A 27,923-nucleotide genomic window follows, 5' to 3' on the forward strand; every position below is an offset into this window, starting at 1 on the left:
GGCAAACACAACTTCGGTCCATCCTTTCAAAATAAGAAAATTTGGGTAAGGCTGTGTTATGTTACAACCTTGGCCTCTCAGGAAATAATATAAAGGAGCTAGGCCACAACAGGAATTACAAACAATGGATATTTATTAAAGTGAAAGGAGCGATAAAGGTGATGTGTGGTGTGGTAGTGTTGGCTGCAGAATGGGATCGCTTCTGTAAATATGTGTAAATATATCGCAAATTGGACAGCCTGTGTCTGCCTTGGCCTTTTCCAGCCAGAAACATTGCAACATACTGAGTGCGGACTTGTTTTTATGTTGCTTCCCCGACATCCCTAAATAAGAGCCAACAAAGGGATGTAACACATAGTCTCCTTGATCTTTTATTTATTGTCCTGCCAATTGAAGACCAGTATCCATATGCCTCTTAAACCTCCATATTTACTTGCCTGCAGCCTTCAAGAATTTTTGGATTTGTTGTTGTTCAGTATGCCCTAGGATCCGAACATTCATGTCCTAGTCCTATTAGTACTCTTAAAATGCTTCACCTCCAGTTTACTGGATTAAATGCCATCTGCCTTTTCTCGGCTCATTTGACCAAGACTACCCTACACACAGTCAACAGCTCCAGCAGTTTTTGTGTTATCTACAAACTTACTGATAATGCCTTCTATATTTGATTTCAAATGATTCAGATACATTACAAATAGTAAGGGTACCAGCACTGATCCCTATGATCACCATTATTCATAGGCATCCAATTACGAAAACAACTTTCTGCCTCCCAATATCAAACAAATTTAGATTAAGTTTACCAACTTGTCCTAAATACCATAGGCTGTAACCTTTTGACCTTGTCTAAGACTTTATTGAAGTTGATTTAAACCAAGTACACTGTATTATCCGAAACAATGTCTCTTCAAAAGTACAATCTGATTGGTCAGACAGAATCTACTTTTTATTATTTCCAAGTAATAACTATTGTCATTCAGAATTTTTTCTAGTAACTTCCCTAGTATTTATGTTAGGCTCATAGGTCTGTAATTATCAATCCTTTTGTCTGTTGACCTTGAAAAAGTGGGCCATGTTTGCTGTCCTTCAGTCATTACATCACTTGTGGGCAATAAAGAGTAAAGATTCTCAGAGCCCCAATAATCTATTCCCCTTGCTCCCATAGAAGCCTGGGATAAATTTTATCCAACCCCTTGGATTTATCTGTACTTTTTTGATTGAAGCCTGCAGAGGATTTCATCACTCCCTTTGCTGAATCCTCTAGCCATAAAGTCTACTCTTTTGTGAATATCAGTGATATCTTCTGGTCAACATAGCATCAAGCTGCTCTCTCCAATGAAGTCGTGGCTCAGACTTAGTTTATTTTAAGGTTCTTGTGGATACTTTTGGGGACAGGGAAGCTAGGTATCAGGTTATGGTTTAGGGACAGGGATGTGAGGGAATTAGAGGTTAGCCCGGAATCTAGACCTCCATTCCACATTTGAAATCCAGTGACGTGGATGTGTTGCGATAATGTTCTTTACCAGTGATATTTTGAGATCCATCTTTGTCTTTCTAATTACATTTTAGTGCCTCCCAATACTCTTTATATTCCCTATGTGCCTCCCCTGTTTTTAGTACTATACTACTGCCAAATGCTTCCTTGTGGATGTGCTGTATTTTCTGTTGACCAGACCCAGTAATGATGGGGGTATCAGAATGATCAGTTTCACAACTTGCATCTTGTGCTAAATTCAAAAGTGGTTGAACAATAGATAACTAGACTTGGAGAAGGGAATATGTATGGATAAATTGTGTGTGTCTTTTCTGTTTTTGTGATCAAAGCTATTTTAGTGATTTATGAGTAATGTGACAGCATTTTAAAAAAGGTACTTAGAGTCTAAACTTAAAATTTGAAAATCAAAACTGCAGGTGTTGGAAATCTGGAGAAAATAAAAACAAGTGTTTTGCCCTATGTAGTGGGATGTGAGTTGTTGTATGCAAATTCTGCCAAACTTGACAACCTGTTTATTGTTTAAACAAGGTATAAGTAGTGTGTAAACAAAGCACGCTTGTCTTCAGTAACACAGGAGCAATCAAAATATTCAGATTGATGTTTTGTGCCAAGATATTAAGTTTGCTGCTACTTCAATGGACTAATTGGCTGATCTGTCCCTTGAGTATTTAGATAACAGGTTTTTTTCCCATGTTGTTGAGGTGAATGCAATTTTCTGCTAGTTGTTAAAGATTTTAAAAAACAGGAGTCAAGTTGGAAAATCTTAATGGTTTTCCTCAAGATATCTGTATAGATCATGTTTACAATTGATGTACATTGATTCATATAAATAACCTTTGAAGACCCTGGGGTCTTAGTCTCTGAGGCCGACGTGAGAGCATCCTTCAGGAGGGTGAATCCATGGTAAGCATCTGGTCAGATACTGAAGACCTGCACTAATCAACTGGCATGAGTGTTTACCGACATCTTCAATGTCTTGCTTCAGCAGTCTGGGATACCCACCTGCTTCAAGCAGGCATCAATCATACTGGTGCCAAAAGAATGCCGTCATCTGCCTCAGTCACCCAGCAGCACTTGTATCTACTATGATGAGCTTCCAGCAGTTGGTGATGAAGCATAACAACTCCTGCCTGAGGAATGATCTGGATCTGCTCCAATTTGCCAACTGTTACAGCAGATACTATTTCTTTGCCTCGTAACTCAACTCTGAAACACCTGGTCAATGAAGATGCGTATCTCAGGATGCTCTTCATTCAACGCTATTATCCCCTCGAAACTAATCACTAAATTCAAAGACCTAGGCCTCGATGCCTCCCTGTGCAACTGCATCCTCAATTTCCTCACTGGCAGATCCCAGTTAGTACAGATTGGCAACAATATCTCCTCCACAATCACTATCAGCATATATGTATGAAGGCTATGTGCTGATCCTCCTACTCTACTGACTTCTTACTTGTGATTTTGTGGCCTAGTACAGCTCCAATGCTGTCATGGTTAAGATTGTTGGCTGAATCAAAGGTGATGAATAGGTGTGTAGGAGAGAAATTGAATATATGGTTGAGTGGTGCCACAGCAACAGCCTTTCATTCAACATCATTAAAACCAAAGGGTGTTACCGAGCACAGGAGGAAGAAGCTGGAAGTTCATGAGCCATCCTTATAAGGGTAATAGAGGTGGAGAAGGTCAGTAACTTTAAATTCTTTTTGCATTAACGTTTCAAAGGATCTCTCCTATGAACAGCATATACTGTAAGTGCCATGAAGGCACTACTGTGCCTCTTAGAATTTTGTGTTGTTACAAAGGATGAACAACTCTGATGGGCAGAAGGGTGCAAAATCGCCCATGCCCCTCCCTTTTGGAGAATTGCAAATCGCTACTATTTCGATGCTGTTATCAAGGAAGTAAGAGAGACAAAGGAAATCTGCCAGGGCAGTTGTTATTGATAACAGCTCATGAAAGTTAATGAGAGAGACACACAGCTAAAAGGTACCCCATGGTGGAATGGCTCCTACTAACAAAAGTAGGATTACCATTGATTACTGCTATTGTCTTTTGGAGAAGGATTGTTTACTTGGTACTGTTCTATTCATTGAAACCCCTCAGGGGGCAACCAGAGTGGGCTGGTTTGATGGGTTACATCACCCTAACCTGATTGACACCTGAGACCCTGTGAGTGGGGATAAAAGTGAGGTCTGGGGTAACACCCCTCAGACGCACCAGGAGAAATGCTAGTGAGCATCAGAATCCCACGAGACAGTGTGGGACATTGGAGACCGAACGAAGGGTCGGTAACTTTTAACTCACAGTGTTTTTAGCGAGACCGGTGGGGGCTTGTGTGTGTGTCCACCCTTGCCTGGGTGACGAGTCCACCACGGAAGAACGGTCTAGCTAAAGGACGGAGGGGTCATATGTGAATGGCCACAACAACAACGCATCGACGGATCAAAATCGTAAAGGAAGGTTGGCAAGATAATAGCTTTTACTGTTCACACATTTTCTCTCTCTCTCTCGCTCTCCAACAATTGAAACACAGCGACAAACAACTACAGCAACCTGCATGAACTGAACTGAACTGAACTTTATATTTCCATCTGACAATTCATTATCCCGTAGACAACGATAGAGCTTGTTTCATTAGTGATTATTATTATACCTGCACTTTTAGGTTTAGTATTGCTAACGTATATTCTCTGTATATTCGCATTGATATTATTTTGTATATTTTTGCTAATAAATATTGTTGAAAATAGTATCACCAGACTCCAGCGGACACTTCTATCTTTGCTGGTAAGACTCCCAGTTACGGGGTACGTAACAGTGTAGATTCAACATGTCATTAAGAACTTTGACAAATTTCCATAGATGAACAGTTGAAAATAAGCTAATTGGTTGCATCACAGCCTGTTGTGGAAGCGCCACTGAAAGCGCCCAGGAACTGTAGTTGGAATCACAGGCAAAGCCCTCCCTACAGTTGGGTGCATGTGCATTGAGCACTGCTGCAAGTAAGAGCATCTATGGATGCAAGGATGCAAGGCCATGCTCTCTTCTCATTACTACCATTGAGTAGAAGCTACAGCAGCCTGGGGTTCCACACCAATGCATTTAAGGTCTATTTTTACCCGGCAACCATCACTTCACTCAACACATCTCTGAACTGATTCTATGACCTTTACGACGCTTTACAACCCATGTTCTCGGTATTATTTTTATTTTCAGTCAGTTTGTTGCCCTTTTCTTATTGGTAATTTATCGGTCTTTATGTATAGTTTATTGTAAAATTTGATTGTATTTCTTTTTTTCTCAAGTGCCTGCAAAAATTAATCTTAATTTAGCATATGATAACATACATACTTTGATAATAAATTTACTTTGAATTAATGATACTCTCGTCAGTATTAGATGTTTCTTCTCTCTCCATCTTTGACCTCAGCTAGTATCAAGTGAAACATCTAATTTGTAGAATTGTAAAATTGTGATTGTGTTGTCATGGTCTAAGATTAATAGTCCCAGATTAAAATGTATGAAAAACTGAGCAGAATATGTACCCTCATTTGATAACTGAGAAAAGATGAGCTTTTGGTCCATGTACTACTGACTTGATTGAAGAAGGACTTATCAGAATGTTGGAGATTGGCCTAACCCGAATAGTTTACGTCTAAAACAAAAACAGAAAATATTGGATATGTTCAACAGGCCACTGGTGTTTCAAGTTCAAATGTATCTGATCTGCCAAGCCCTTTTTAGCATTTTTGTTTTTATTAAAAATTTGCACCACCTGCAGTATTTTACTTTTGTGTTAGTGAGTTTCAGGTTATTTCCAAGAACCCGTTACTGACAATTGAAGCATGCCAGCTGGAATAGAAGCTGAGAAAACATTTCTTGAGAGGTTGTGTAGATTTATAAGAAAAATAACTGGCAAAATTCATGGAAGAAACTGGTCTGGAAACAGAAATAATGACCACTTGACCTTTTTTGATACCTGTTGAAACTGAAAACCATTAGGTTTGATAAGGTAGATATTGTGGGAACTTTCTCACTGATGGGATCATATAGAAACAGGAATTGTCACGGACATAGAGATGACTTTACACTGAGTTAATGATGAATTTCATAAGATTTGGAATCAATTCGAGTTCTTTATAGCACTGAATGGGAGTGGTGCAGTATACAGAAGGATGAGTTAGGGAATCAAGGGAAGTGATTGTTATATACTGCATCACCCACAATGCTAGTGGTCCTTCACAACTTGAGGCTTCCTACTTCTAATTAATATAATTACTAGGTGCACTTGAGAAGACATTGCTATTAAAAATTTAGGACTAATTTAATTCTAACCTTAACTCTACATTCAGACTCCCCATGGGAAGGATACCTCCCACCAATTCCCCCACCCCATGCTAATCAAGTGCCTCTGCACCCGTGCCTTATATTCAAGATTGATTTCACTGCTTTAAGGAAAAAAGGTCCAAAGAGGTACAACCTTTTTTTTTCATTTCTCTTTGTCTTAAATGGGTGATTCTTTAATTTTAAATAATGACCCTAGTTCTAGATTCTTACACAACACATCCTCTGCACATCAACCCTGTCAAGATACTTAAGGATCTTGTAGGTTTCAGCCATTCTTCTAAACTCCAGTGAATGTAAACCTAGCTCAGCCACCCTTCCCTCAGAAATTACCTGTCCACTCTATTTGTGTAGTGTATAGTCCCTAAACAGCTTCCAATAAATTGAAAATTTTCCTTAAATAGGGAGATTACTGCAGGTGTGTTGTTGCCAATGCCCATATACAATTGAAAAATAATCTGCTTGGTTTTGTGTTCAATCTGCTCAGAGTAAGTATAACATTCATTGGATTTTGGAATATTTTATTGGTATTACCCATTCATGGGTCCTGCAGTTACCCAGGTCCCTCTGCATTTTAGAGCTGTGTGTTTTTGCGCCATTTAAAAAAAAATCCTGCAAAATGGAAAATTTCATGTTTTCCCATATTATACTGCATTTGTTAGATCTTTGCCCATTCACTTAGCCTATTTATTCACTCGATTTCATTCGACTTTTAAAAAAAAAACATATTAGAAACATTATCTGGAACAAAAACTTTTTTATGTTTTTGTTTCTTTGATTTGGGGATAATTAGAATAAATTAAAATCGTAGATGCACGAAAGAGATGGATTATTTAAATGAAACAACTTTTCTGTAGATATATCTTGGTACGAAGCAGTTTGCATATTTTGTTGCATAAGTTTGTTACCTTCTCCCCCACCCCATACATTAACCTTTAATTCTCTTTCAGACAGGTGTGCCTGAAAGTCAAAAAGGAGAAGCTCTGCTGTCTCTTGAAAGGTAAATATTAAGTTCAGTTGCACAATAGTTTCTTCCAGTAATCAATCGAAGCATATTGATTTAATTCAAGTGATGAGCACTAACTGTACAATGTTGAAAGCAGTATTACTAGTTGAGAGTAGCTTTGACCAGCTTATTACTTTGCACTGAAAAATGTCTCCTTAAGATGGTAGGTTTTACATATTTGTAAGGGGTCTTTTGCTGCAAAATTTTGTTATTAATGTATATTGACAGAAATTGTTGAAATTAAAAGAAATAGTTTGCCTTTCATGCATGGACATTTAACGTTTTGCTTAAATTTCAATTTGGATTGCTCACCTTTATAAATATGGTGTCCATTTAACCCAGTACAGCTTGAGATCAGTTATTAGGCACACATTGTAGATTTTTGTACATGAGCCTTGAAACAAGACTCAGACTTGGCATTCCTGTTGATATAGAGCATTAACTTTGACTATATTGATAGTGTTGGGCTTGAAATTCTGCCCTGTGTTCGTTTGGAAGAGAGACAACCAACATCGGAATATAGCAAAACGTGGCTTTATTGGCAGAATCGTAACTGGCACAGCGAATCGACGGAGTCGCTGGAGAAGGCGCGCTTTCTGACTTCCCCTTACAATCTTCTCTTATTTATATCCCTTTTCCCCCCAGCACAACCCCCCACTACATATTAGGTAATATCGGGCACTTGTGTCCATCTTATTGGCCCGATGCCATATGCTCACGAGTTACCTGTTTCTTTTGTTTACTGAATCGCGTGACACTGTTAGTTTCGGTGTAGCGGGGTCCCCAGTTTCGCTCCCCCCTCCCTCTCATTACGTGAGCCACTCCTGACCTGTAATGGCAGTCTCGAATTAACCCTAACATTAACCCTAACACTCCCTCCCTTGGCCTCCCAGAGGCCACACCCCTTACAAGCTTTTCCGCGGCTGCCGGGATCAGGCAGGGAGGTGAGCGTCCCCCGGCACTCTTTGGCGTGTCCTCCCTATTTGCTTTTCCTGATTTGTCCGACCTAGGGTCACAAAATATGGGTAGGGGTTCCCTAAACATCCGCAATTTTTACAAATAGCATGCAACATTTCAGAAAACTTATTCAAGAACAAATTCACAATCCCCCCCTTGCCATGGTCCATTTCAGTCCGTGTCCTCCCATAGCGCGTCCGCTTTCCGGGAGGGCCGTGTCCTCCCCTTCCACCGGGAACAAGGGTGCCAGGTACGCCGGTGGAGGTCCATCCTTTCCGGTCAAGGCTCGATCTATAGTCCCGCAACAACGACCACACGTAATAAAGATAGCAATTGAAATAGACAGTCCTAGAGCCGACTGTCCCAGAAACGCTCCCCACTTGCCAGAGGTCTTATTTAGCCAGTAGAAAATGATGCCAGTTATTGTCCCCCTCCCTTCTTACCTTTTAATGCCCTGTTGGAGACCTCGGTGACAGGGTATGGACCATGCCACCGTTTTCCATTCCAGGTGAGCTTCCCCGGGCCTCGGAGGAACACTTCCACTCCTACCTTGATGGTGTCCGACCCCTGCGGCTGCTCACTGTTAGATTATTGAACTCGCACAGTTATCAATTTTACCATATTTCTAAAAACTCTCATATACTCTGTTACTCAACACACAAATGTCTGAGTTTCGGTAACTCGAAATTGAAGTGCTCCATGGCTCCCTAGTACACAGAGAGGATCAAATGTGGGACGGTCGCCTTTCAAAACCTGACCTTCGCGTGGGAGATTTCTCCTCTTAACAACCAGTCTAAGGTAGGCGCCGTCAGTATCCCTGTGTACTACGGTGTACCGCGACACTTTTCTCTTCTTCTCACTCCTGAGACTTTTATGCCCATCGTGGGCGGCGGGTACCCTCACTCAGAAGACTTTTCCACGGGCGGAGGATCTTCCTAAAAACAGATAAGAGTTAGTACTTACCAGTCACGATTCTGCACCGGGAATGGTCTCTCCCAGGGTAATTTGGGGTTGGTGAGGATCCGTCAGCAGACAAGATCTAACTCAGTGATTTAACTATCTAGTGGAAGTCTTCGATATAACAGGCACTTCCTGACCTTAGTCGAGCTTGCGGCCGCAAGTTGTCTGCTGTCGGACCCGCCAGCCTGTGTTGTCTCTCCCTCCCCACGTCGGGGTCACCAAATGTTGTGCTTGGAATTCTGCCCTGTGTTCGTTTGGAAGAGAGACAACCAACATCGGAATATAGCAAAACGTGGCTTTATTGGCAGAATCGTAACTGGCACAGCGAATCGACGGAGTCGCTGGAGAAGGCGCGCTTTCTGACTTCCCCTTACAATCTTCTCTTATTTATATCCCTTTTCCCCCCAGCACAACCCCCCACTACATATTAGGTAATATCGGGCACTTGTGTCCATCTTATTGGCCCGATGCCATATGCTCACGAGTTACCTGTTTCTTTTGTTTACTGAATCGCGTGACACTGTTAGTTTCGGTGTAGCGGGGTCCCCAGTTTCGCTCCCCCCTCCCTCTCATTACGTGAGCCACTCCTGACCCGTAATGGCAGTCTCGAATTAACCCTAACATTAACCCTAACAATAGTTAGGCTTGAAATTTTTAATGGAATAGTATAACTGAAGCAATCACCTGTTGTCTTTATAGTGGAAATCTGACAGCAACTTCAGGAGTTTACTCATTCAGTTAAATCTAATAGAAACATAGAAAACCTTCAGCACAATACAGACCCTTCAGGCCACAGTGCTGTGCTGAACATGTATAATTGAAGTCAGAAGTTTACATACACCTTAGCCAAATATATTTAAACTCAGTTTTTCACAAATCCTGACCTTTAATCCTAGAAAACATTCCCTGTCTTAGGTCAGTTAGGATCACTATTTTAAGAAGGTGAAATGTCAGAATAATAGTAGAGAGAATGATTTATTTCAGCTTTTATTTATTTCGGCACTTTCCCAGTGGGTGAGAAGTTTACATACACTTTGTTAGTATTTGGTAGCATTGCCTTTAAATTGTTTAACCTGGGTCAAACATTTTGGGTAGCCTTCCACAAGCTTCTCACAGTAAGTTGCTGGAATTTTGTTCCATTCCTCCAGACAGAACTGGTGTAACTGAGTCAGGTTTGAAGGCCTCCTTGCCTGCACACGCTTTTTCAGTTCTGCCCACAAATTTTCTATTGGATTGAGGTCAGGGCTTTGTGATGGCCACTCCAATACTTTGACTTTGTTGTCCTTAAGCAATTTTGCCACAACTTTGGAGCTATGCTTGGGGTCAATGTCCATTTGGAAGACCCATTTGTGACTGTGCTTTAACTTCCTGGCTGAGGTCTTGAGATGTTGCTTCAATATATCCACATAATTTTCCTTTCTCATGATGCCATCTGTTTTGTGAAGTGCACCAGACCCTCCTGCAGCAAAGCACCCCCAGAACATGATGTTGCCACCCCCATGCTTCACGGTTGGGATGGTATTTTTCAGCTTGCAAACCTCACCCTTTTTCCTCCAGACATAATGATGGTCATTATGGCCAAACAGTTCAATTTTTGTTTCATCAGACTAGAGGACATTTCTCCAAAAAGTAAGATCTTTGTCCCCATGTGCACTTGCAAACTGTAGCCTGGCTTTTTTATGGCGGTTTTGGAGCAGTGGCTTCTTCCTTGCTGAGCAGCCTTTCAGGTTATGTCAATTATAGGACTAGTTTTACTGTGGATATAGATACTTCTGTACGTGTTTCCTTCAGCAACTTCACAAGGTCCTTTGCCGTTGTTCTGGGATTAATTTGCACTTTTTGCGCCAAAGCACGTTCATCTCTAGGAGACAGAATGCATCTCCTTCCTGAGCGGTATGACAGCTGCATGGTCCTGTGGTGTTTATACTTGCATACTGTTGTTTGTACAGATGAACGTGGTACCTTCAGGCATTTGGAAATTGCTCCCAAGGATGAACTAGACTTGACATCATTTTCTGACCTTAATCCGATAGAAAATTTGTGGGCAGAACTGAAAAAGTGTATGCGAGCAAGGAGGCCGACAAACCTGACTCAGTTACACCAGTTCTGTCTAGACTAATGAACAAAATTCCAGCAACTTACTGTGAGAAGCTTGTGGAAGGATACCCAAAACGCTTGACCCAGGTTAAACAATTTGAAGGCAATGCTACCAAATACTAACAAAGTGTATGTAAACTTCTCACCCACTGGGAAAGTGACAAAATAAATAAAAGCGGAAATAAATCATTCTCTGTACTATTCTGACGTTTCCCATTCTTAAAATAAAGTAGTGAACCTAACTGACCTAAAACAGGGAATGTTTTCTAGGATTAAATGTCAGGAATTGTGAAAAACTGAGTTTAAATATATTTGGCTAAGGTGTATGTAAACTTCTGACTTCAACTGTACTTATTTTAGAAATTACCTAGGGTTATCCATAGCCCTCTACTTTTCTAAGCTCCATCTACCTATCAAGGAGTCTCTTACAAGACCCTATTGTATCCGCCTCCACCATAATATATATTGTTACATTTCTAGCTCACATTACACAGAGCCAGATTACAGATCTTACCGTGATTGTAGATGTACTGGGGAGAATGTGACCTTAGGCTTTGGGGGATGGAGATGGCAATAAGAGGCATTGATAGGAAGACCTACAGGCACATGAATGAGGAGACTAAGGGAAAAGTAGTGTCAACTAGTTAATACCAGCACTGCAACCTCAAGGCAGTTTCAGAGGACGTTCAGTTATCTCCCATGCATCTTGGATATTTAAAACTTTTTTTGTGTAAAGCAATGAAATTATATAATGAAGTTATTTTTTAAAATTAATTTTAATTGAGTTTTAATGGCATTGTAAGCCAAAATTAATAATTTCCAAGTATTGATGCTTTCGGGCAGGTGGGGCTTGTCAGCCTTGGACAGCAGTCCACCTAGGAGAAGGAAAACTGATTTTAAACCTTTGCTGCCTTGCGGCCATGCCCACCCATGAAAAAGGCTTCGGAAATAATTCCCAAGGAAGAAATCCGGAGCCGGGGTCCCTAAGGCAGTTTTATGTTGTTTACAACTTCACTCTGGCACCTTCTGCGACGACACTGGTGCCAAGCTGTATCGGTGCTTGCCCTTCCCTTGGACTACATCAGCGACTTGGAGAGGGGGAACCCGCTGCATGGGCAGCAGCCAGTTCTTCAAATCTTCCCGCCCTGGTGAGGACACAGGCCACCAGAGGTGCAAACCAATGATCCCCTGGGATTGACGGGTGCCAACTAATACTCTCTCACTGCCTGCTGAAAAGTTGTATGGATTGCTTTTTCATCAATTGAAATTCTGTTCTTCAATTTATTTTTAAAAATTGTTTATATCTGTTTCCTTGCTTTGCACTTTGTAAAAGTTTTTAAATGGTTAAATTATAATTCTTACTTTTTAATTTAATTTCTTTTCATGACTGGCTTGCTGGATTCCTCAAAATAATTGGCTATTCAATCGAAACTGCTGTACCACACCAAGACACTCCAGAATTGCATTTAACAGCAGAAACATTATCAAATGTTAAATCCACTATAGAAATTACTTAATATTTATTCCTCACTTTGGCTAAGGACTGTAAAATTTGAGTTTTAATGTTTGTTGGGATTTGACTGATTTTATCAGTTTTTAAATAAGATGCTAATCTTTATAATTTTGTAGCTGAAGGAGGAACAGTTGACATAGATGCTAAATATGTTTTGGGGAATACAACAGGGATTAAAACAAAAAGATCAATACAATGGAAATGCCAGCACCTGTGGAGGGAAGTATAGTTAATGTTTCAGGCTGATGTCCTTGTATCAGCGCTGGATGAAGTTAGGGAATACAAGCTTTCCTTCGCACAGCAATGAAGGATGGGAAATGAGGAAAAGTGTTAATGTCTGTGCTAGGGTAGAATGCGGAATAAATCGCTGATTTATTAATACTGGGTTTCAATTTCATTTCATATAGTCCGAATCAGTTTCAAGATCAAGTGGAAGATGGGATTACAGAAGAAGACCTGGAGCTCATTAAAGAAAGAGAGAATGCTATTAAGCAATTGGAGGTAGGTTTTCACAGTATATTGAATATTACTTGATAAAATGTCTAATATTTTATGTATCTTTAATGAATTGTCATTCTTGAGGATTTGGTATGTAATTCTCCCTTTGGAGTGTTATATTTTGATGCTGAGAATTGTGTGATATTCCTATAGAACATTGAAACCAAGTATACAAATTTTATTGTATACTAATACTACAACATTCATGCACTTGTTCAGATTCATTATTAGTGATTTGGTGACCTGTGGATCAAAAAACTGTAATTAGTTATTCCATATGCATTGAACTTCATTGAGAGAGTAATCTCTGACTTTTTGATACATTGAATTTCCATATCCATTACTAAAGAAATCATAAATGCCAGCTGCAATTGGAGCAGGGTTGGAAATGTTGTTTTGCCTGCTGTTTAAAGGTACCACCGATTTGAGTAAAAGTAGTTAAGCTGCCCTACTATAAAACAGTTATTATTGATATTAGTTACCTTCAGGTACGATGTTCCACTGCAATTTATAAGAACTATAAGCAGGTAACTAAACATCAGTTAGTTCAACACTATTTTCTACATAGAGGAATTCTAGGAAATCAAAGCAAATACACATTTCTAGAATGTACTGTGGGCTATCAGTTCCAGGGCACTTGTCAGCTTTCATTTTCATGAGTTTGCCTATACAGGTTTCCCCACTATCCAAAGGTAGACTGTTCCTGTGAAACCGTTTGTAAGCCAAAATGTCATAAAGCAAAGAAGCAATTACCGTTAATATATAAGGCAAAAATTTTTGAGCGTTTCCAGACCCAAAAAATAACCTACCAAATCTTACCAAATAACACGAACATATAATAAAAGCAGGAATGATATGATAAATATACACCCTATATAAAGTAGAAATATTGTATGTATGGTGTAGTTTCACTTATCAAAATCGGGAAGACAGCGAGCCAAAATAGATTTGGAAAAAAAATCAGCACATACACACATGCGTACGTACACGCATGCGCACACAACTGCCCACACAAGGCTTTACAGTCATGGCAGTCTTTCTTGGGGTAAAAACACATATAAAGCGGGCGTCTTTTTTTCGTAAAAGCGAAAATCCTCTTTGGTTAGCGAAATCAGGTACTAATGTAAGTCTTTCGTAACAGCGAGCTGTTGTAAAGCGAACGTTCAAAAAACAGGCCACCTGTAATCTTTCCATCCTTAATGCTTCTGGGTTTTCTATTATTAATGGGACACCTTCACTCTATTGTATCACATAAACAGAAAATATTTCTACAAAGTGTCAGCCATTTTATTTCCTTTCATTAATTCCCCAATCTTCTGAAGGACCACTGGTTACTTTTTTCCTTTTTTTTTCAAATGCTTGTACTCATATTTATTGCTATTTTACCTTAAGACTGTTTCTCTCATTATTTTTGTCATCCTTTGATTTCAAAAATTTTTCCATGGTTGGGCCTAGCTCAAATCATGGTAACACTGTATGCCTTCCTGTTCCCTTCTGTTGAATTTGATATCATCTGCAACTTTTTTAGTTCACCACTTGAAGATCAACTTCCTTGCAAAGTCTCCAGTTTTTTGGAGTGTGTATTTGAGTATTATGAACAGATTTATTATGTAATGTCTCCTATTACTTTAAACAGTGCTTTGCCTTTTAATTTCTATATCCTGTACACTCTGGCCATTTTTCCACATGCCTACTAAAATAAGGATACCAGTTATTACTGTAATACCATGCCTGTTAGTTATTTCTTCTTTAATACCCTACCCTGTAGATGACTTCCAACTGTGACTTTCTTTACTTGCTATTTCTTTTCCCTTTTGAAACTGATTCTCCATCTTGATCTCCAGAGCTATCGCACAGTTGTACTGATTTCATTGATTATTATAGTGCTGCCCCACTTCCCCTTTGAGTTTCTTTTTGAAATATCAAGAAGCCTGCAACAACATTCAGTTCCTTGGTTAGATTGCCTTGTAATCATTATATCTGTTCAATGGCTACCATGTCATACCCATTGATTTCTGTTTATGCTATCAATTCACCTGTTACGTTGTTCATGTTATGTGCTTTCAGATCAATTTTAATTTTTCCTTTTTACTATTTTTCATGCTTTTTACTTTTGCACTGTTTTATTATTTCAATGCTGTCTATTCTTGCCAAATTGACTTTTCATTATGCACAGAACTATCCTGAACTGTTGCCATATCCTTTAACTTTCTATATGCCCCCACACCCCTAACCTTTCGCTATTTAGCTTTAATCCTGTTTACAGCCCAAATTATTCGATCTACCAAGATGCTTGTCCCAGCTGAATTAACTGACACCCACTTTCAAAGAACACAACAAATTCTTTTTCCCACAGTACTGGTGCTATTGCCACAAAAGTTTAATTTCACTTCTTTTACTGTTCCAGAACCACACATTCAACTCTGATCTAGTTGACACCATGCCAGTTTGCAAATAGACTGTATAGTAATTCATTGATTTTTACCTGTGGTTCTACGTTTTAATTTAGAGCCTACTTGCTCAAGTCGTTTTAGTTAAACCTTCTTTCTTACTCCAGTATGAATCATTGAATCAAAATCTATCGCCTCACTCACAAGTTTCTCTTTAGGTCTGACGAGATCCTTTAATCCAGACATCAGACAGGCATCACAGCCTTAAAGCTTGGGGCTACAGTGAATGATATCTCAAGAGGTGTACTCTTTTACTACATTTTTTTTTCTAATTCACCAGTTTGTATGGCTTTTAATCATGTTGCTGTAGTCATTTTACAGATTGAAGACTTTGTTCTTGTCTATACCATCTGTAAGAACCTTGCACCTGTTGGATAAGTGAAAAGATGGATGCTTATTTCGTTCTACTTTCTAGATTTCTTGCTTCAGTTGAAACACTCTTATACTTGTTTCAAATACTTGGAGTTATAGTTGTATAGCACACAACACATTTGACCCACTAACATTCTGGCCATCCATATAAATCCCATTTGCTCACATTATGACTACCGTTCTATAACTTGCCTGTTTGAATGACTGTCTAGATGCTTCTTAAACATAGTAATTTATTGGATTCCATCAGGACCTCTGGCAGTATGACCCAGATATCAATCTATTTTTTTAAAGAAATACTCATCGTTCAGATCTCCTTTTAAACTTCTTCCTTTAGTTTGATACCCTATCATGGGAAAAAGATTTTAATTTGCTCCCCTATCTAGCTTCTCGTTAACATACTCGGGTTATTTCTCGCCCTCTTTCCTAGTCTCTCTGTCGAACTAAGCTTGTCCAATCCAAGGCAACGTCCTGGTGAATCTTCTCTATGCTGTTCAGTGCAATCACATCTTTCTTCTAGGGCTTAACCAAGGTTTTGTAAAGTTAGATGTAGACATTTATAGAATTCTCATTGATGGAAGAAATAACTGAAACACTTCTCAATTTTAAAAATGCTGACAAACATTTACCAATTCTATTCTTTTTAGTCTGATATCTTGGATATTAATGAAATATTCAAAGACTTGGGAATGATGATTCATGAACAAGGAGACCTAGTTGGTAAGCAGTCTGGTATTCCAATAAATTGTCTCAATTGTGCAGCCTTGGGTTCTGTTTTATATGGATTTATGTTGACTGTTAATTAAATGCAATTTTTTAAAACTTTGAGTGAAAAACTATGTTTAAAAAACAATTTCCAAACATCATATTTTCCTAACTTGTATGTGAGTGAATATTTACCTATTTTAAGTAAGCACAGGTATAAAATTTAGAAGCTTAAAGTTTAGGGCAAGGTAAGATGAGCTGGTAGCAAATGTGTCTTACAAATTGTAACACTACTGCATTCTCATCTTCCTGTGTATGTGGCAAATAATTTAAAATAATACAGAATAATGACTACTGTTTGATGTTGCCCCATACCATTCACTTGTTGGTCAAAATGCTGCATTTATGTTGAACTTGGGTCTTACTGTTACATTTCCTGAATGAATAAGGAGGTTAAGGTCTGAGTCTGACTCATAGAAAGTAGAACCAAGTAGAGGTGACAGGTTGATGGGGCTAAGTGCTTGAGAGAAGTGTTACCAGACAAGCAAATAACTGTAAATAAAACAGAAGTGAAAGACGAACTCAGGTCAGAGCTGAGGCAGGTGTGGTTTGGTGCACTGTCTGAGGAACTGAGCCCGAGATTTTTATTTTTGTGAGCATTATAGTGCCTTAGATCAAAGTTTATATCAGTGTTTATGATTTTTAAAGTTTTTGAGGAGGAAGTCTTTAAAATAACCAAGATAAATTAAGGACAGTCTTCAAAATAAAATGCAAGAAGAGCAAAGTGACTTAGTCAAAATTAGGATGGAAACTGAAAAATTCAATGAAGTCATGAAAGGCACATATTTTCAGATGGATCTTTCCATAAGTTATAACCTGGTATTAAAGTCCATTAATTACAGTGCAATTATATGGTGCAACTATATGAAGTTAAAACAGCTTTAAATACAGTTGTCAGTAATATAACATCCTAAACATTCCCAAGTTTCAAGCCTACCTGCTTGCCTAAGGAATGTGCTTGGTGTGTAATGGTAAAATACAAGATTGTAAAGAGGCAGCAAGATGTCTGATTAATACTTAACAATCAACTATTTCTGTAAATGCATTATAACTACACTCCTATTGATTCTTGAATTTATTCACAAGTGATTGCAATGTGAAGAGTAACAAATGCTATCAAATATACTGCAATGACAGGATAATTTGAGAAGTTAGTGTGGGTTATTTTTCTGAATAATTTGATATTTTTAGTTTTAATGATTGAATATATTTTTTCTGCAGATAGCATAGAAGCCAATGTGGAAACTGCTGAAGTACACGTACAACAAGCAAACCAGCAGCTTAGTAGGGCAGCTGAATATCAAGTAAGATCTTTTCTGATTTGCATATAGATTATGGCAAGATGCATGAGGCATTTGAGAATGAATTTGAATTTGGGCTTTTTGCTGTTTTTAGATCTAATTCACATCAAAGTATTCTTTTGCTGAACTTCTGGCCTGAATTACTCTATATTAAATGGACACTGCTTTATTTCTCTTGCACACAAGGCCCACTACTGTTGAATATGAGTTTTCATTTAGTAATACAACTTGTGAATTAGGGAACACTTTAGGTGTTGCTAAATAAGATCATAAACGATTTAATTTTTAGCCCAACACATACTGCTTCCTCATCTTCCTTAAATTGTTCACATTTTAAAATATGACCCTTCTTCTGATTCTCTTATTTACTCTATCAAGACCTTTTGGGACCTTGCATGCTTCACTCTTGTCTCGCTCATCAAATTCCAGTGATCACAAGCTCAACTTTTTCCCTTAAGACATTAGCAAAACTTTTCCCCCTCACTTAACCCATTTATATTCCTTTAGTATATGTATGTACTCTTAAGAGCTTGATTTTTAACCCAGAGTAACAGCAAATTTAGTAACCTTGGTCCCTTCATCCAAGTCGTGTATATAAATTATTAAAATGTCAATGCCCCAGCTCTAAATACCTTCTGATTCTGGTTAGCCTGTCACTTGACTATGCGTGCCACTATATTAGGTACTCTGTTACAAGCTTTAATTTCTACATGAACCCTTTGTTTTATTGCTTTCAATGTCATTAGAAATTAACCTTTTTGTTTATTTCCCATAGCGCAAATCTCGAAAGAAAATATGCATCTTAATCATCGTATTGCTAATCCTTGGTTTGGTGGTGGGACTCATTATCTGGGTATCAGTATCAAAATGAAGTCGGAAGATCAACCATAACATTGCACTCAAATTCTGGTTAGCATTAAACATCGGATTTTATTTACGGACGGCAAATACTTTATTCAAATACATTTAGAAATTGAAGTGTGCTTTCTAGCAATGTAATCAGATCTATTTTGTAATTGAAACTGCCATGCTTCATTAATTTAGATGCCATTATTTAAATAATATCGAATGTTTTATTTCTTTAATGCTCAGGCCAAACATTGTGTGGAATCTTTTATCTGCCACATTGCCATAACTTAACTAAATTAACTGCTAGGATCTGCTGATAATTGTAAATTTATTTTAGTTTGACCTTATTAATGTGCAAAAGGCATTCCATTAGGCATAAGTGTACCTGGACCAGTGCCGAATGGACTCTTCAATTTTCCGTTTGAGTAATGCCACTTTAATGCTTATTGACAGCCTTGATTTTGTGGCTGTCCAAATGAGTTATTAAATGAAGTAATAATGCATCTGGTTTTCATCAACTGCGTATCTACTGATTTCTTACTGAAAGTTAACTTGCCATTATCCTGTTTTTGCAATATTTGCACTGAATAGAACCAGTCTGACTTTGTACCAGATTACACTCCTTTGTATTGTGTTATCTTAATGAACAATACAGAATGGACTATATTTGTATTCCAAGGGATGTATTAAACATTTTAATACACTCAAGATGATGTAACTTCTATGTGTCCACATAGTTTTGCAAATTTGGATTTAAAATTAGACTGGTATAACAATCTAAATGCTGCTTAAATAAACTTTTTCTATATAATTGTGTTCCTGCTGCTGTTAAACAACTTTATACAAGGTGGCAATTGAAGAATATTGAAGTCACGAAAGAATTATGTGATCTTTCAAATCTGTACAAATACACTAATTTGAATAATCAATGAACTGCTGTGCATTTGCCTTGTTGCGTGCATCTCTATTGACACTTGGTGCTCAATGCCTAAGTAATTGAGACTTCATTTTCTGACCAATACATTTACACTCACTTCTGTAGATATATGGCTGCAATTTGAATGATTTATAAAATTAACCTCAATGATTTGTCAAGGCCTTTAGCAGACCTCTGGACTTGAAACGCCAATCACAAGTAGGACAAGGGAGCAGTGCATGGAATGCCACTACTTTTATGTTTTCTCCATGTCACACACACTATCTTGGAAATATTCTATTGTTCCATCAATGTTAAAGGAGCAGTATGTTTTTAAACCCTCAACTCCATACACAGTCCACAGTGTTTTTAAGATTATCTTCACCAGATGAACTGCATTTGTTTAAAAAGGTTTCCCATGAACTAATTTGATGTTGATCAATAATTGTTCTGCCAGCTCTTATTTTCCAGTAATGTGAAGCGATGAGTATCAAGCTGGATAACCTTCTGCAATAACCTGTGGGTATAAAATTGAATGAGATCCTCTCAAGTACAAGCTAGTCAATAACCGTAAGTCGTTGGATAGTCAGTACGATTTTGGAAATCCAGAATGATAGATTTAACCTAACCTGTTGAGTTCCTCCAGCATTGTATGTGTTATGCATACCAGAATTAAGTTTTCCCACTGGTGTTCATCTCTGTCTTGGGTTTAAACCCCATCAAGCTGATGACACAAGCTTCCATTTGCTCGGCTGTACAGTCTGCCCATTGAGTCTACGTGAGATCGAAACAAACTCAAGTACAGCAATCCTATTCAAATGAATCACTGCAAGAAAGATGAGTGAATTTTTTAAATTGTTAAAAAACACAAAATGCTGGCAGAACTCAGCAGGCCAGACAGCATCTATGGGAGGAGGTAGTGACGACGTTTCAGGCCGAAACGTCAGGCTCCTCCCATAGATGCTGTCTGGCCTGCTGAGTTCTGCCAGCATTTTGTGTTTTTTATTTATTTCCAGCATCTGCAGATTCACTCGTGTTGTTTTTAAATTGTTATATGTTTTGATTTACTCCTTGAATAGCAAAGTGAAAGTAATTTTTCTTTCCAACTTTTGGTAAGTGCGCTGATGCTTCAGCATTCACGAGCATTCAGTAGCTTCACATCAGTGAGCTCTAATGTGTATGACAACAGGTGCAAGTGCACGTGCAGTGCCCTAGCTATCGACTCTTTTGAACTGCTTTGACTTTTACCAGAGAGAGCATGAAATCCTTGGCCCAAGAGCAGATAGCCAGCAGTCTTGAAGCAATGAACATCCACCCCATACAGTTTCTTGAAGTTTTGTCCATTTACAAAAATCATATTCTAAGTGTATAGGTTTTCTGGTGCAAAGCCAGCGTAACACCATAAGTTTTCAGTATCTGTAAACTTTGTTACATTATTGAGACTGCATTCAGATATTTTTAAATACACCTTTTTAAGTGATAGATCAGATTTTAAATTATTGAAAGTATTTGTCTATCGCAAATGTGAGATTGCTACCCTAATGAATATTTAGTTACTATACCTTAAGTAAAATAATGCAGGGAATATGCAGAATTTTTTCATCATCATTGTTTAAACTATCTTCTCATAAAGAATCACTAAGAAAATATAGGTTGCCATCAACCAAAGCAGGGAGACAGTTCAAATCTCTACCCCAGAAGGCAGTTTTTGATGGTGTAAAAGGTTATTAAAGGGAAATGAACAAAAGATTTCATATCTTTAGATTTTCAATATTGAGAAAGTAAGTTTTCAGTTTTGCCAATTGCAAAGGTTCATCTGGACATTTGATAATATTTGGTCATTTTCAAAGCAAGCCTAAAAGCATCTGTCATTGACTTGTAATAATAGATGAAACTCTTATCTCCCTAGTATTAAATGGAACTCAAATTTTGCTCTGATTAAAGACTATATTTGGAGGGATAAATGGAATGATTTCTGATCACCTTGCATGGTAAATGCAATTCTCTGCAGAGAAAGCGCAGATTGATAACTGGGCACAATATCTCATCAATGTAATGATGAGTTAAAAGCTAATTAAGCATTTTGATGTACAGTAGGCTGTAAAATATTACATGGAAAGATTATAGCTATGATTAGTAGAATCTATGACAGAATTGTTTATTAAATTCTAACCAAAATATAAATTGTTAACTTTTTATCTGTATAAATTAATCTTTATTTTTCAACTCAAGTTTACTGTCATATGCGCAAGTACGTGTATGCAGAGGTGCAATAAAAGACCTGCAAAGCAACACAGGCACACAGCATTGTATAAGCAACTTTCACAAGGAAAATGCAAATTACATACGATTTTTACAAGAAAACAATTTAGAACAAAACTCAAAATGATCATAGTATTTTGGGTAAATAGTAGTGATTAGGGTTTTAATTGATCACTCTTTGATAAATGGTGATAAATACCCAGACTTTGGTTTTCCATTGTGAGGCCATATTTCACTCTAATAGTAAAGCTTGTATATGTAATGAATTGAAATAAATTCATAAAAACATACATTTAGACTTTCCATCTTTCAATGTAATATAAAAATATTTTAAAATACTGGTTGTGAAGAAATTGTTTTGGTAATTATGTATTTCTGAAGTTGTTGAGTGAAGTTCATAATTCTGTGTGTTTGAATTCATCTCAAGTTATTAGGTAAAATGCAAATGTCTTTCTGAGCATGAACGACCTAATGGGACAAAGTTAATTTTCTGAGGGAAAACACTGGAGGTGTTAAAAGATACACCTTTAATTGTTCTGAGTCATTGAGGAAACACAGCCAGCCCCCATCTTAAAAATAGAATAAGCCAATAAAAATGCTGTTATACTGTTCTTGCCCACAGGGTTCCTCAGGTCAGAACAAAACATCTAAGGGCTTTAATTTTTGATGCTTTTGCAGAATAGCTGAAGCTCACTGAGCAGTTGTCTACTTTTGGTGTCATTAAAATGTTAGTTTGCACAGATCGCAAAAATACAATAATTAGGTTGTATTGATGTCTTCCTTTGACGCACAGTATAAACATCAGAATTAGAATAGGGTTTAATATCACCGGTGTATATCATGAAATTTGTTGACCTTGTGGCAGCAGTACAATGCAATACATAGCAGAGAAGAAAATTGAATTGAAGTAACTATATATTAAATAGTTAAATTACAGCAAGAATAGACATTTAAAAAGTAGTCAGGTAGTGTTCATAGTTTCAATGTCCATGCAGAAATTGGATGGTAGAGGGGAAGAAGCTGTTCCTGAATTGTTGAATGTGTGCTTTCAGGCTTCTGTAACTCCTTTGCGAGAAGAATGGGAGTTCTTAATAATGAATGCCACCTTTTTGAGGCACTGTTCCTTGAAGATGTCCTGCGTACAACGAAGGCTGGTGTTCATGACGGACCTAACTAGGTTTATAACTCTCTGCTAAAATTAGACTCAGGGCTAAAAGAGGTGCAAGGATGGATGGCAAAGCTTAATCAGAGTTTTAAGAAAATTCCAAAATCAGAAGAGAATGAGATGTGCAGGGCCTAAATGAGGACCAACAGAGGAAGGCAAAAGGAGCAAGTAGTTTCAATGGCCAGAACTGGAGGAACACTGAAGCTGTGCATTACTGATTAGAGAATGAGAATGTAAAATTGCAAATGTTCATTAAAAAATATATATAGTATGGATCAACAAAGATAATGGATGAGTGGAACCCTGTGCAGGATATATGGATAACATGCACTTGTTGTGATGTTAAGCTACACAAGATGAAAAATAGACTCATTGGAGAACATTGGAATGATTGTCAGGAGGTGGCTATGGAATAGACTTTGGCACCAGATGAACGAGATAGAGAAAGAAATATGTCATGTTATTTTGTTTTCATTTTAATGAAATATGTCATTGTAGCACAAATGGATGCATTATGTGTTTTTAACACCTCAGACAGGAGAACTGACCATTAATTCACTCTTACAGCTGGTTTTACATATGTAATGGTGACAGTACTTTTAAGTATGTGAGATCCTGTGATAGTAAGATACTATTTTGTTTCTTGCCTTTGGAAGTCCTGATCTCAGCTTTAAATAGGTAAGTCAGAGTTAGAATTAGGGTTGGGATTAGGGTAGTTTGTCTTCGACTTTGCATTTCATTTTTCCCAGGAAATTAAAGTTTGTGATAGCAGTTGAAACGCTTGAGAACAAGGAAGATAGAATCAATATATTCAGGTTATACTGTAGCCCTCCCATTAGCCAGCCGGAGATAGAGGAACAGATATGCAGACAGTCAGGAGTTGGCTATGGAATGGACTTCGGCAGCAGATGTATGATGTAGAGAAAGAAATAAGTTGCAGAACCTGGGCCTCTGCAATTGGATCTTGGATTTCCTAACCGGAAGACCACAGTCTGTGCGGATTGATGATAACATATCCCCCTTGTTGACGATCAACACTGGCACACCTTAGGGGTTTGTACACAGCCCACTGCTCTACTCTCTACATACACACGTCTGTGTGGCTAGGCATAGCTCAAGTACCACCTATAAATTTGTTGATGATACAACCATTGTTGGTAGAATTTCAGATGGTGTACAGGAGTGAGATATGCTAACTAGTGAAATGATGCTGCAACAACAACCTGGCACTCAACATCAGTAAGATGAAAGAGTTGATTGTGGACTTCAGGAAGGGTAAGACGAAGAAACATGTACCAATCCTCGTAGAGGGATCAGAAGTGGAGAGAGTGAGCAGCTTCAAGTTCCTGGGTGTCAAGATCTCTGAGGATCTAACCTGGTCTCAACATATCAATGTAGTTATAAAGAAAGCAAGACAGTGGCTATACTTTATTAGGAGTTTGAAGAGATTTGGCATGTCAACAAATATATATTCAATGTACATAATTGATTTACTTGTTTATTATTATTATGTTTTATTTATTGTGATTTTTTTCTGTCTGCTAGATTATGAGTTGCATTGAACTGCTGCTGCTAGGTTAACAAATTCACATCGCATGCCTGATTCTGATTCTCATTCTCATTCTGATTCATTGAAATGTTTAAAAGAAACCTTGATAAAAGGTCTCAATGCAAAATATTAACTGCTTCTTCCCCTTGACTGGTGCTGAGTTCCTCTGGCATCTTGCATGTGTTGCACAAGAGTTCCAGCTTTTGCAGAATCACTTGTATTTATAGCACAACAGAGCAGTTGTAGTGGGTGTTTCCCCAATTTTGATTTGCGTGCTCTTTAATACCATAGGCTTAGATAGGGTAGAATTGGTAGGTACATCCATGAGGAATTCTTGATAATCCAACCAGAGGATGACCCATACTAGACATATGTTGGGGAATGTGCATGGACAGGTAATGAGAGCTTCAGCGAGAGAATTTTGGGAACAGTAATTTTTCAGATAGTTCTGAATACCATCAGATATAGAAGCAGAATTAGGACATTGGGCCCATCAAGTTTTTTCCACCATTTCGTTATGGCTCATCCAATTTTCCTCTCAGCCCTCATCTCCTGCCTTCTCTCTGTATCACTTCATGCCCTAATCAATCAAGAATCTGTCAAACTCTGCCTTGATATACATACATAAAGATGGCCTTCACAGCTGCCTGTGGCAAAGAATTACACAGATTCTTTGACTAAAGAAATTCCTCCTCTTTTCCATTATAAAAGGATGCTCCTCTATTCTGAAGCTGCGTCCTCTGGTCTTAGACTCTCCCACCATCGGAAACATCCTCTCCACATCTACACTATCAAGGACTTTCGCTATTCAATATGTTTCAACGCAGTCACCCCTTTTCGTCTGAATTCTAGTGATCCATCAGAAACTCTTCTTATGAAGAAACCTTTCAACCCTGGAGTCATTTTCATGAAACTCCTTTGAGCCCTCTCCAGTTTCAGCACATCATGGATTCTAGCATCCAGGAGGCAACACATCATCCTGGTGTCTCTTGCGGCCACAGAATCTCCTTTCTGTCTCCCTAACTATTGAGTTCTCTATAACTACTGCACAGCCTGACTCTATCCTTCCCTCTTGAGGCTTAGAGCCAGTCACAGTGCCACCAACCTGGCAGCTGCGTCATGATCCGATGGGTCATCCCCCTGAGCAGTATCCAAAAAGGTATACTTGTTGCTGAGGGGAATGGGCACAGGGAATCCTCCACTAACTTCTTAATCCCATTACTCCTCCTAGTAGTCGCCCATCTACTGTCCAAAGCCTGTACTCTGAGTGTGAGCACCGTTTCAAAAGTCTCAGTTCTAATATCTTCAGCCTCCCTAATGATCCTGAGTACCTCCAACACCAGCTCCAACTCCTTGACCGGGTCATTTGGGTGCACTTCCCGCAGATGTAGTCATCAAGGAAACCGTCAGGCATCCAGAATTCCCACATCTGACAGGAGGAGCATTCCATCCCGATTATACCAAAAAAGAAAAAGGCTTGCCTCTTCTTAACTGTCCCTCTGCCTGTTCACGCCAAAGACTTAAGCCAAAGCCTTCACACCCTATCACTGGCACACTTAAACAATGGCCGCTCCACTTGAAACTACCGTCCTTTTATTTTCAGCTGACATTTGGCCTCTGACACTGACACTTCCTGTGCCTCCACAGTCCAAAAAGACTGGCCTTGCTCAAGTGTGCTCCTTTTATTTTTTCTCCTGACTTCTTCTGATCTGGTATGCACTCCTCCTGCCTATTGCCTGAGTTTCTGCCTCTTTCCCTTCTTGAAGAGCGGAATGACATTTGTAATTTTCCAGTCCTTCAGAGCCATGCCAAGAATCCATTGATTCTTGAAAAATCATTATAAGTCCCTCCGTAATCTCTTCAGCTTGGGGTTGTATGCCATCTGGTCCAGGTGACTTTCAGATCTTTCAGTTTCCTAAGGACTTCCTCCCTAGTGATGGCAACCTTCACAGAGTTCTGTGCCCTGACACCTTTGAACTACTGCTAGTATCTTCCACAGTAAAAACTGATTCAAAATACTTAATCAGTTCATTCGCTATTTCCTTGTCCTCCATTACCTCCTCTCTAGCATCATTTTCCAGCAGTTTGATGTCTACTCGAGCCTCTCTTTCACACTTTATATATCTGAAGAAACTTTTGGTATCCTCTTTAGTATTTGTTCGTTAGCTTACCTTTGTATACTACCTTTTCCTTTTTTTATGACTTTTTTTAGTTGCCTTCTGTTGGTATTTAAAATCTTCCCAAATCCCTAACTTCCCACCAATTTTAGTTCTATTATGTGTGCTCACTTGGGCTTTTATGTTTACTTTGACTTCTCTTGTCAGCCATGGTTACATCACCCTGCCTTTAGAATGCTTCTTCTTTGGGATATAGCTATACTGCGCCTTCTGAATTGCTCCCAGAAATTCCAGCCATTGTTGCTTTGCTGTCATCCCTACCAGTGTTCCTTTTCAATCAATTCTGGTCATCTCCTCTGTAATTTCCCTTACTCTACTGTAATGCTGATATATTTGTCTTTAGCTTCTCCTTCTCAAATGCAAGGTGAATTGGATTGTATTATGACCAAGAAAAAAATCAATCCCTTCATTGAATGGCAGAACATTCCAAAGCCCCCATTATCTCTAGTCATAACCCAAACACTGCTACTGTAACAACCATTACATTAGCAGTGAAACCTTTCCCAGGGTGTTACATAGGAAACTGGAGAATAGCTCAATTTTGTTCACTTGTTTCAGAGGAATAGGGACAAACCAGAAAATTATGGGCCAGTGATCCTTAGATCAGTGGTAAAGAAATTAATGGAGGAGAATATTTGGGATAGAAGCTACTCGTTTCTGGAAAGCAATAGACTTCTTAGGGAGAGTTAACATGGCTTTGTGTAAAGGAGATCAATTTGTTTTTGAGATTACAGATGACTGACGAGGATAGGGGCTTTAAATTGGCATTATGGTTCGGACGGTATATGAGGTGTTCGAGCACCGTCGAGCACCTCCGCTCTGTCCGCCAAAACAGACAGGATCTCCCGGTTGCCACCCAGTTCAACTCTCCTTCACATTCTCATTTGGATATGTCCATACATGGCCTCCTCTACTGCTATGATGAGGCCAAACTCAGGTTGGAGGAGCAACACCTCATATACCGTCTGGGTAGTCTCCAGCCCCTTGGTATGAACATCGAATTCTCCAACTTCTGGTAATTCCCTCCCTCTCCCTTCCCCCATCTCATTTTCACTCTGCCTCCTCTTCCAGCTGCCTTTCACCTCTCTCATGATTTTGCCGCCTTCTACTACCCATAGTGCTTTCCCCTTACATTCCTCCTTCACCTCTCCTGCCTACCCCCTCCCTGCGTCCCCTCCCCACCCCTTGATCTTTCCTCTTACTGGTTTTTCACCTGGCATCTACCAGCCTTCTCCTTCCCACCCTCC

At 38.7% G+C, this 27,923-nt stretch overlaps 1 protein-coding gene across 1 annotated transcript in view; it reads left to right on the forward strand.

Moving 5' to 3' along the window:
• stx7l (syntaxin 7-like) overlaps positions 1 to 19,418 on the forward strand; it is a 43,745-nt gene extending 24,327 nt beyond the window's left edge. Inside the window, exons 6-10 of the mRNA XM_073057259.1 lie at positions 6,790 to 6,839; positions 12,780 to 12,873; positions 16,340 to 16,412; positions 17,679 to 17,761; positions 18,534 to 19,418. Coding sequence (XP_072913360.1) covers positions 6,790 to 6,839; positions 12,780 to 12,873; positions 16,340 to 16,412; positions 17,679 to 17,761; positions 18,534 to 18,629 — 396 coding nt within the window. The 3' untranslated portion in view covers positions 18,630 to 19,418. The remainder of the gene's footprint in view (positions 1 to 6,789; positions 6,840 to 12,779; positions 12,874 to 16,339; positions 16,413 to 17,678; positions 17,762 to 18,533) is intronic.
• Positions 19,419 to 27,923: the final 8,505 nt, after the last annotated feature.

This window comes from Hemitrygon akajei, chromosome 9, assembly GCF_048418815.1.
Source record: "Hemitrygon akajei chromosome 9, sHemAka1.3, whole genome shotgun sequence".
NCBI classification, from domain to species: Eukaryota; Metazoa; Chordata; class Chondrichthyes; order Myliobatiformes; family Dasyatidae; genus Hemitrygon; species Hemitrygon akajei.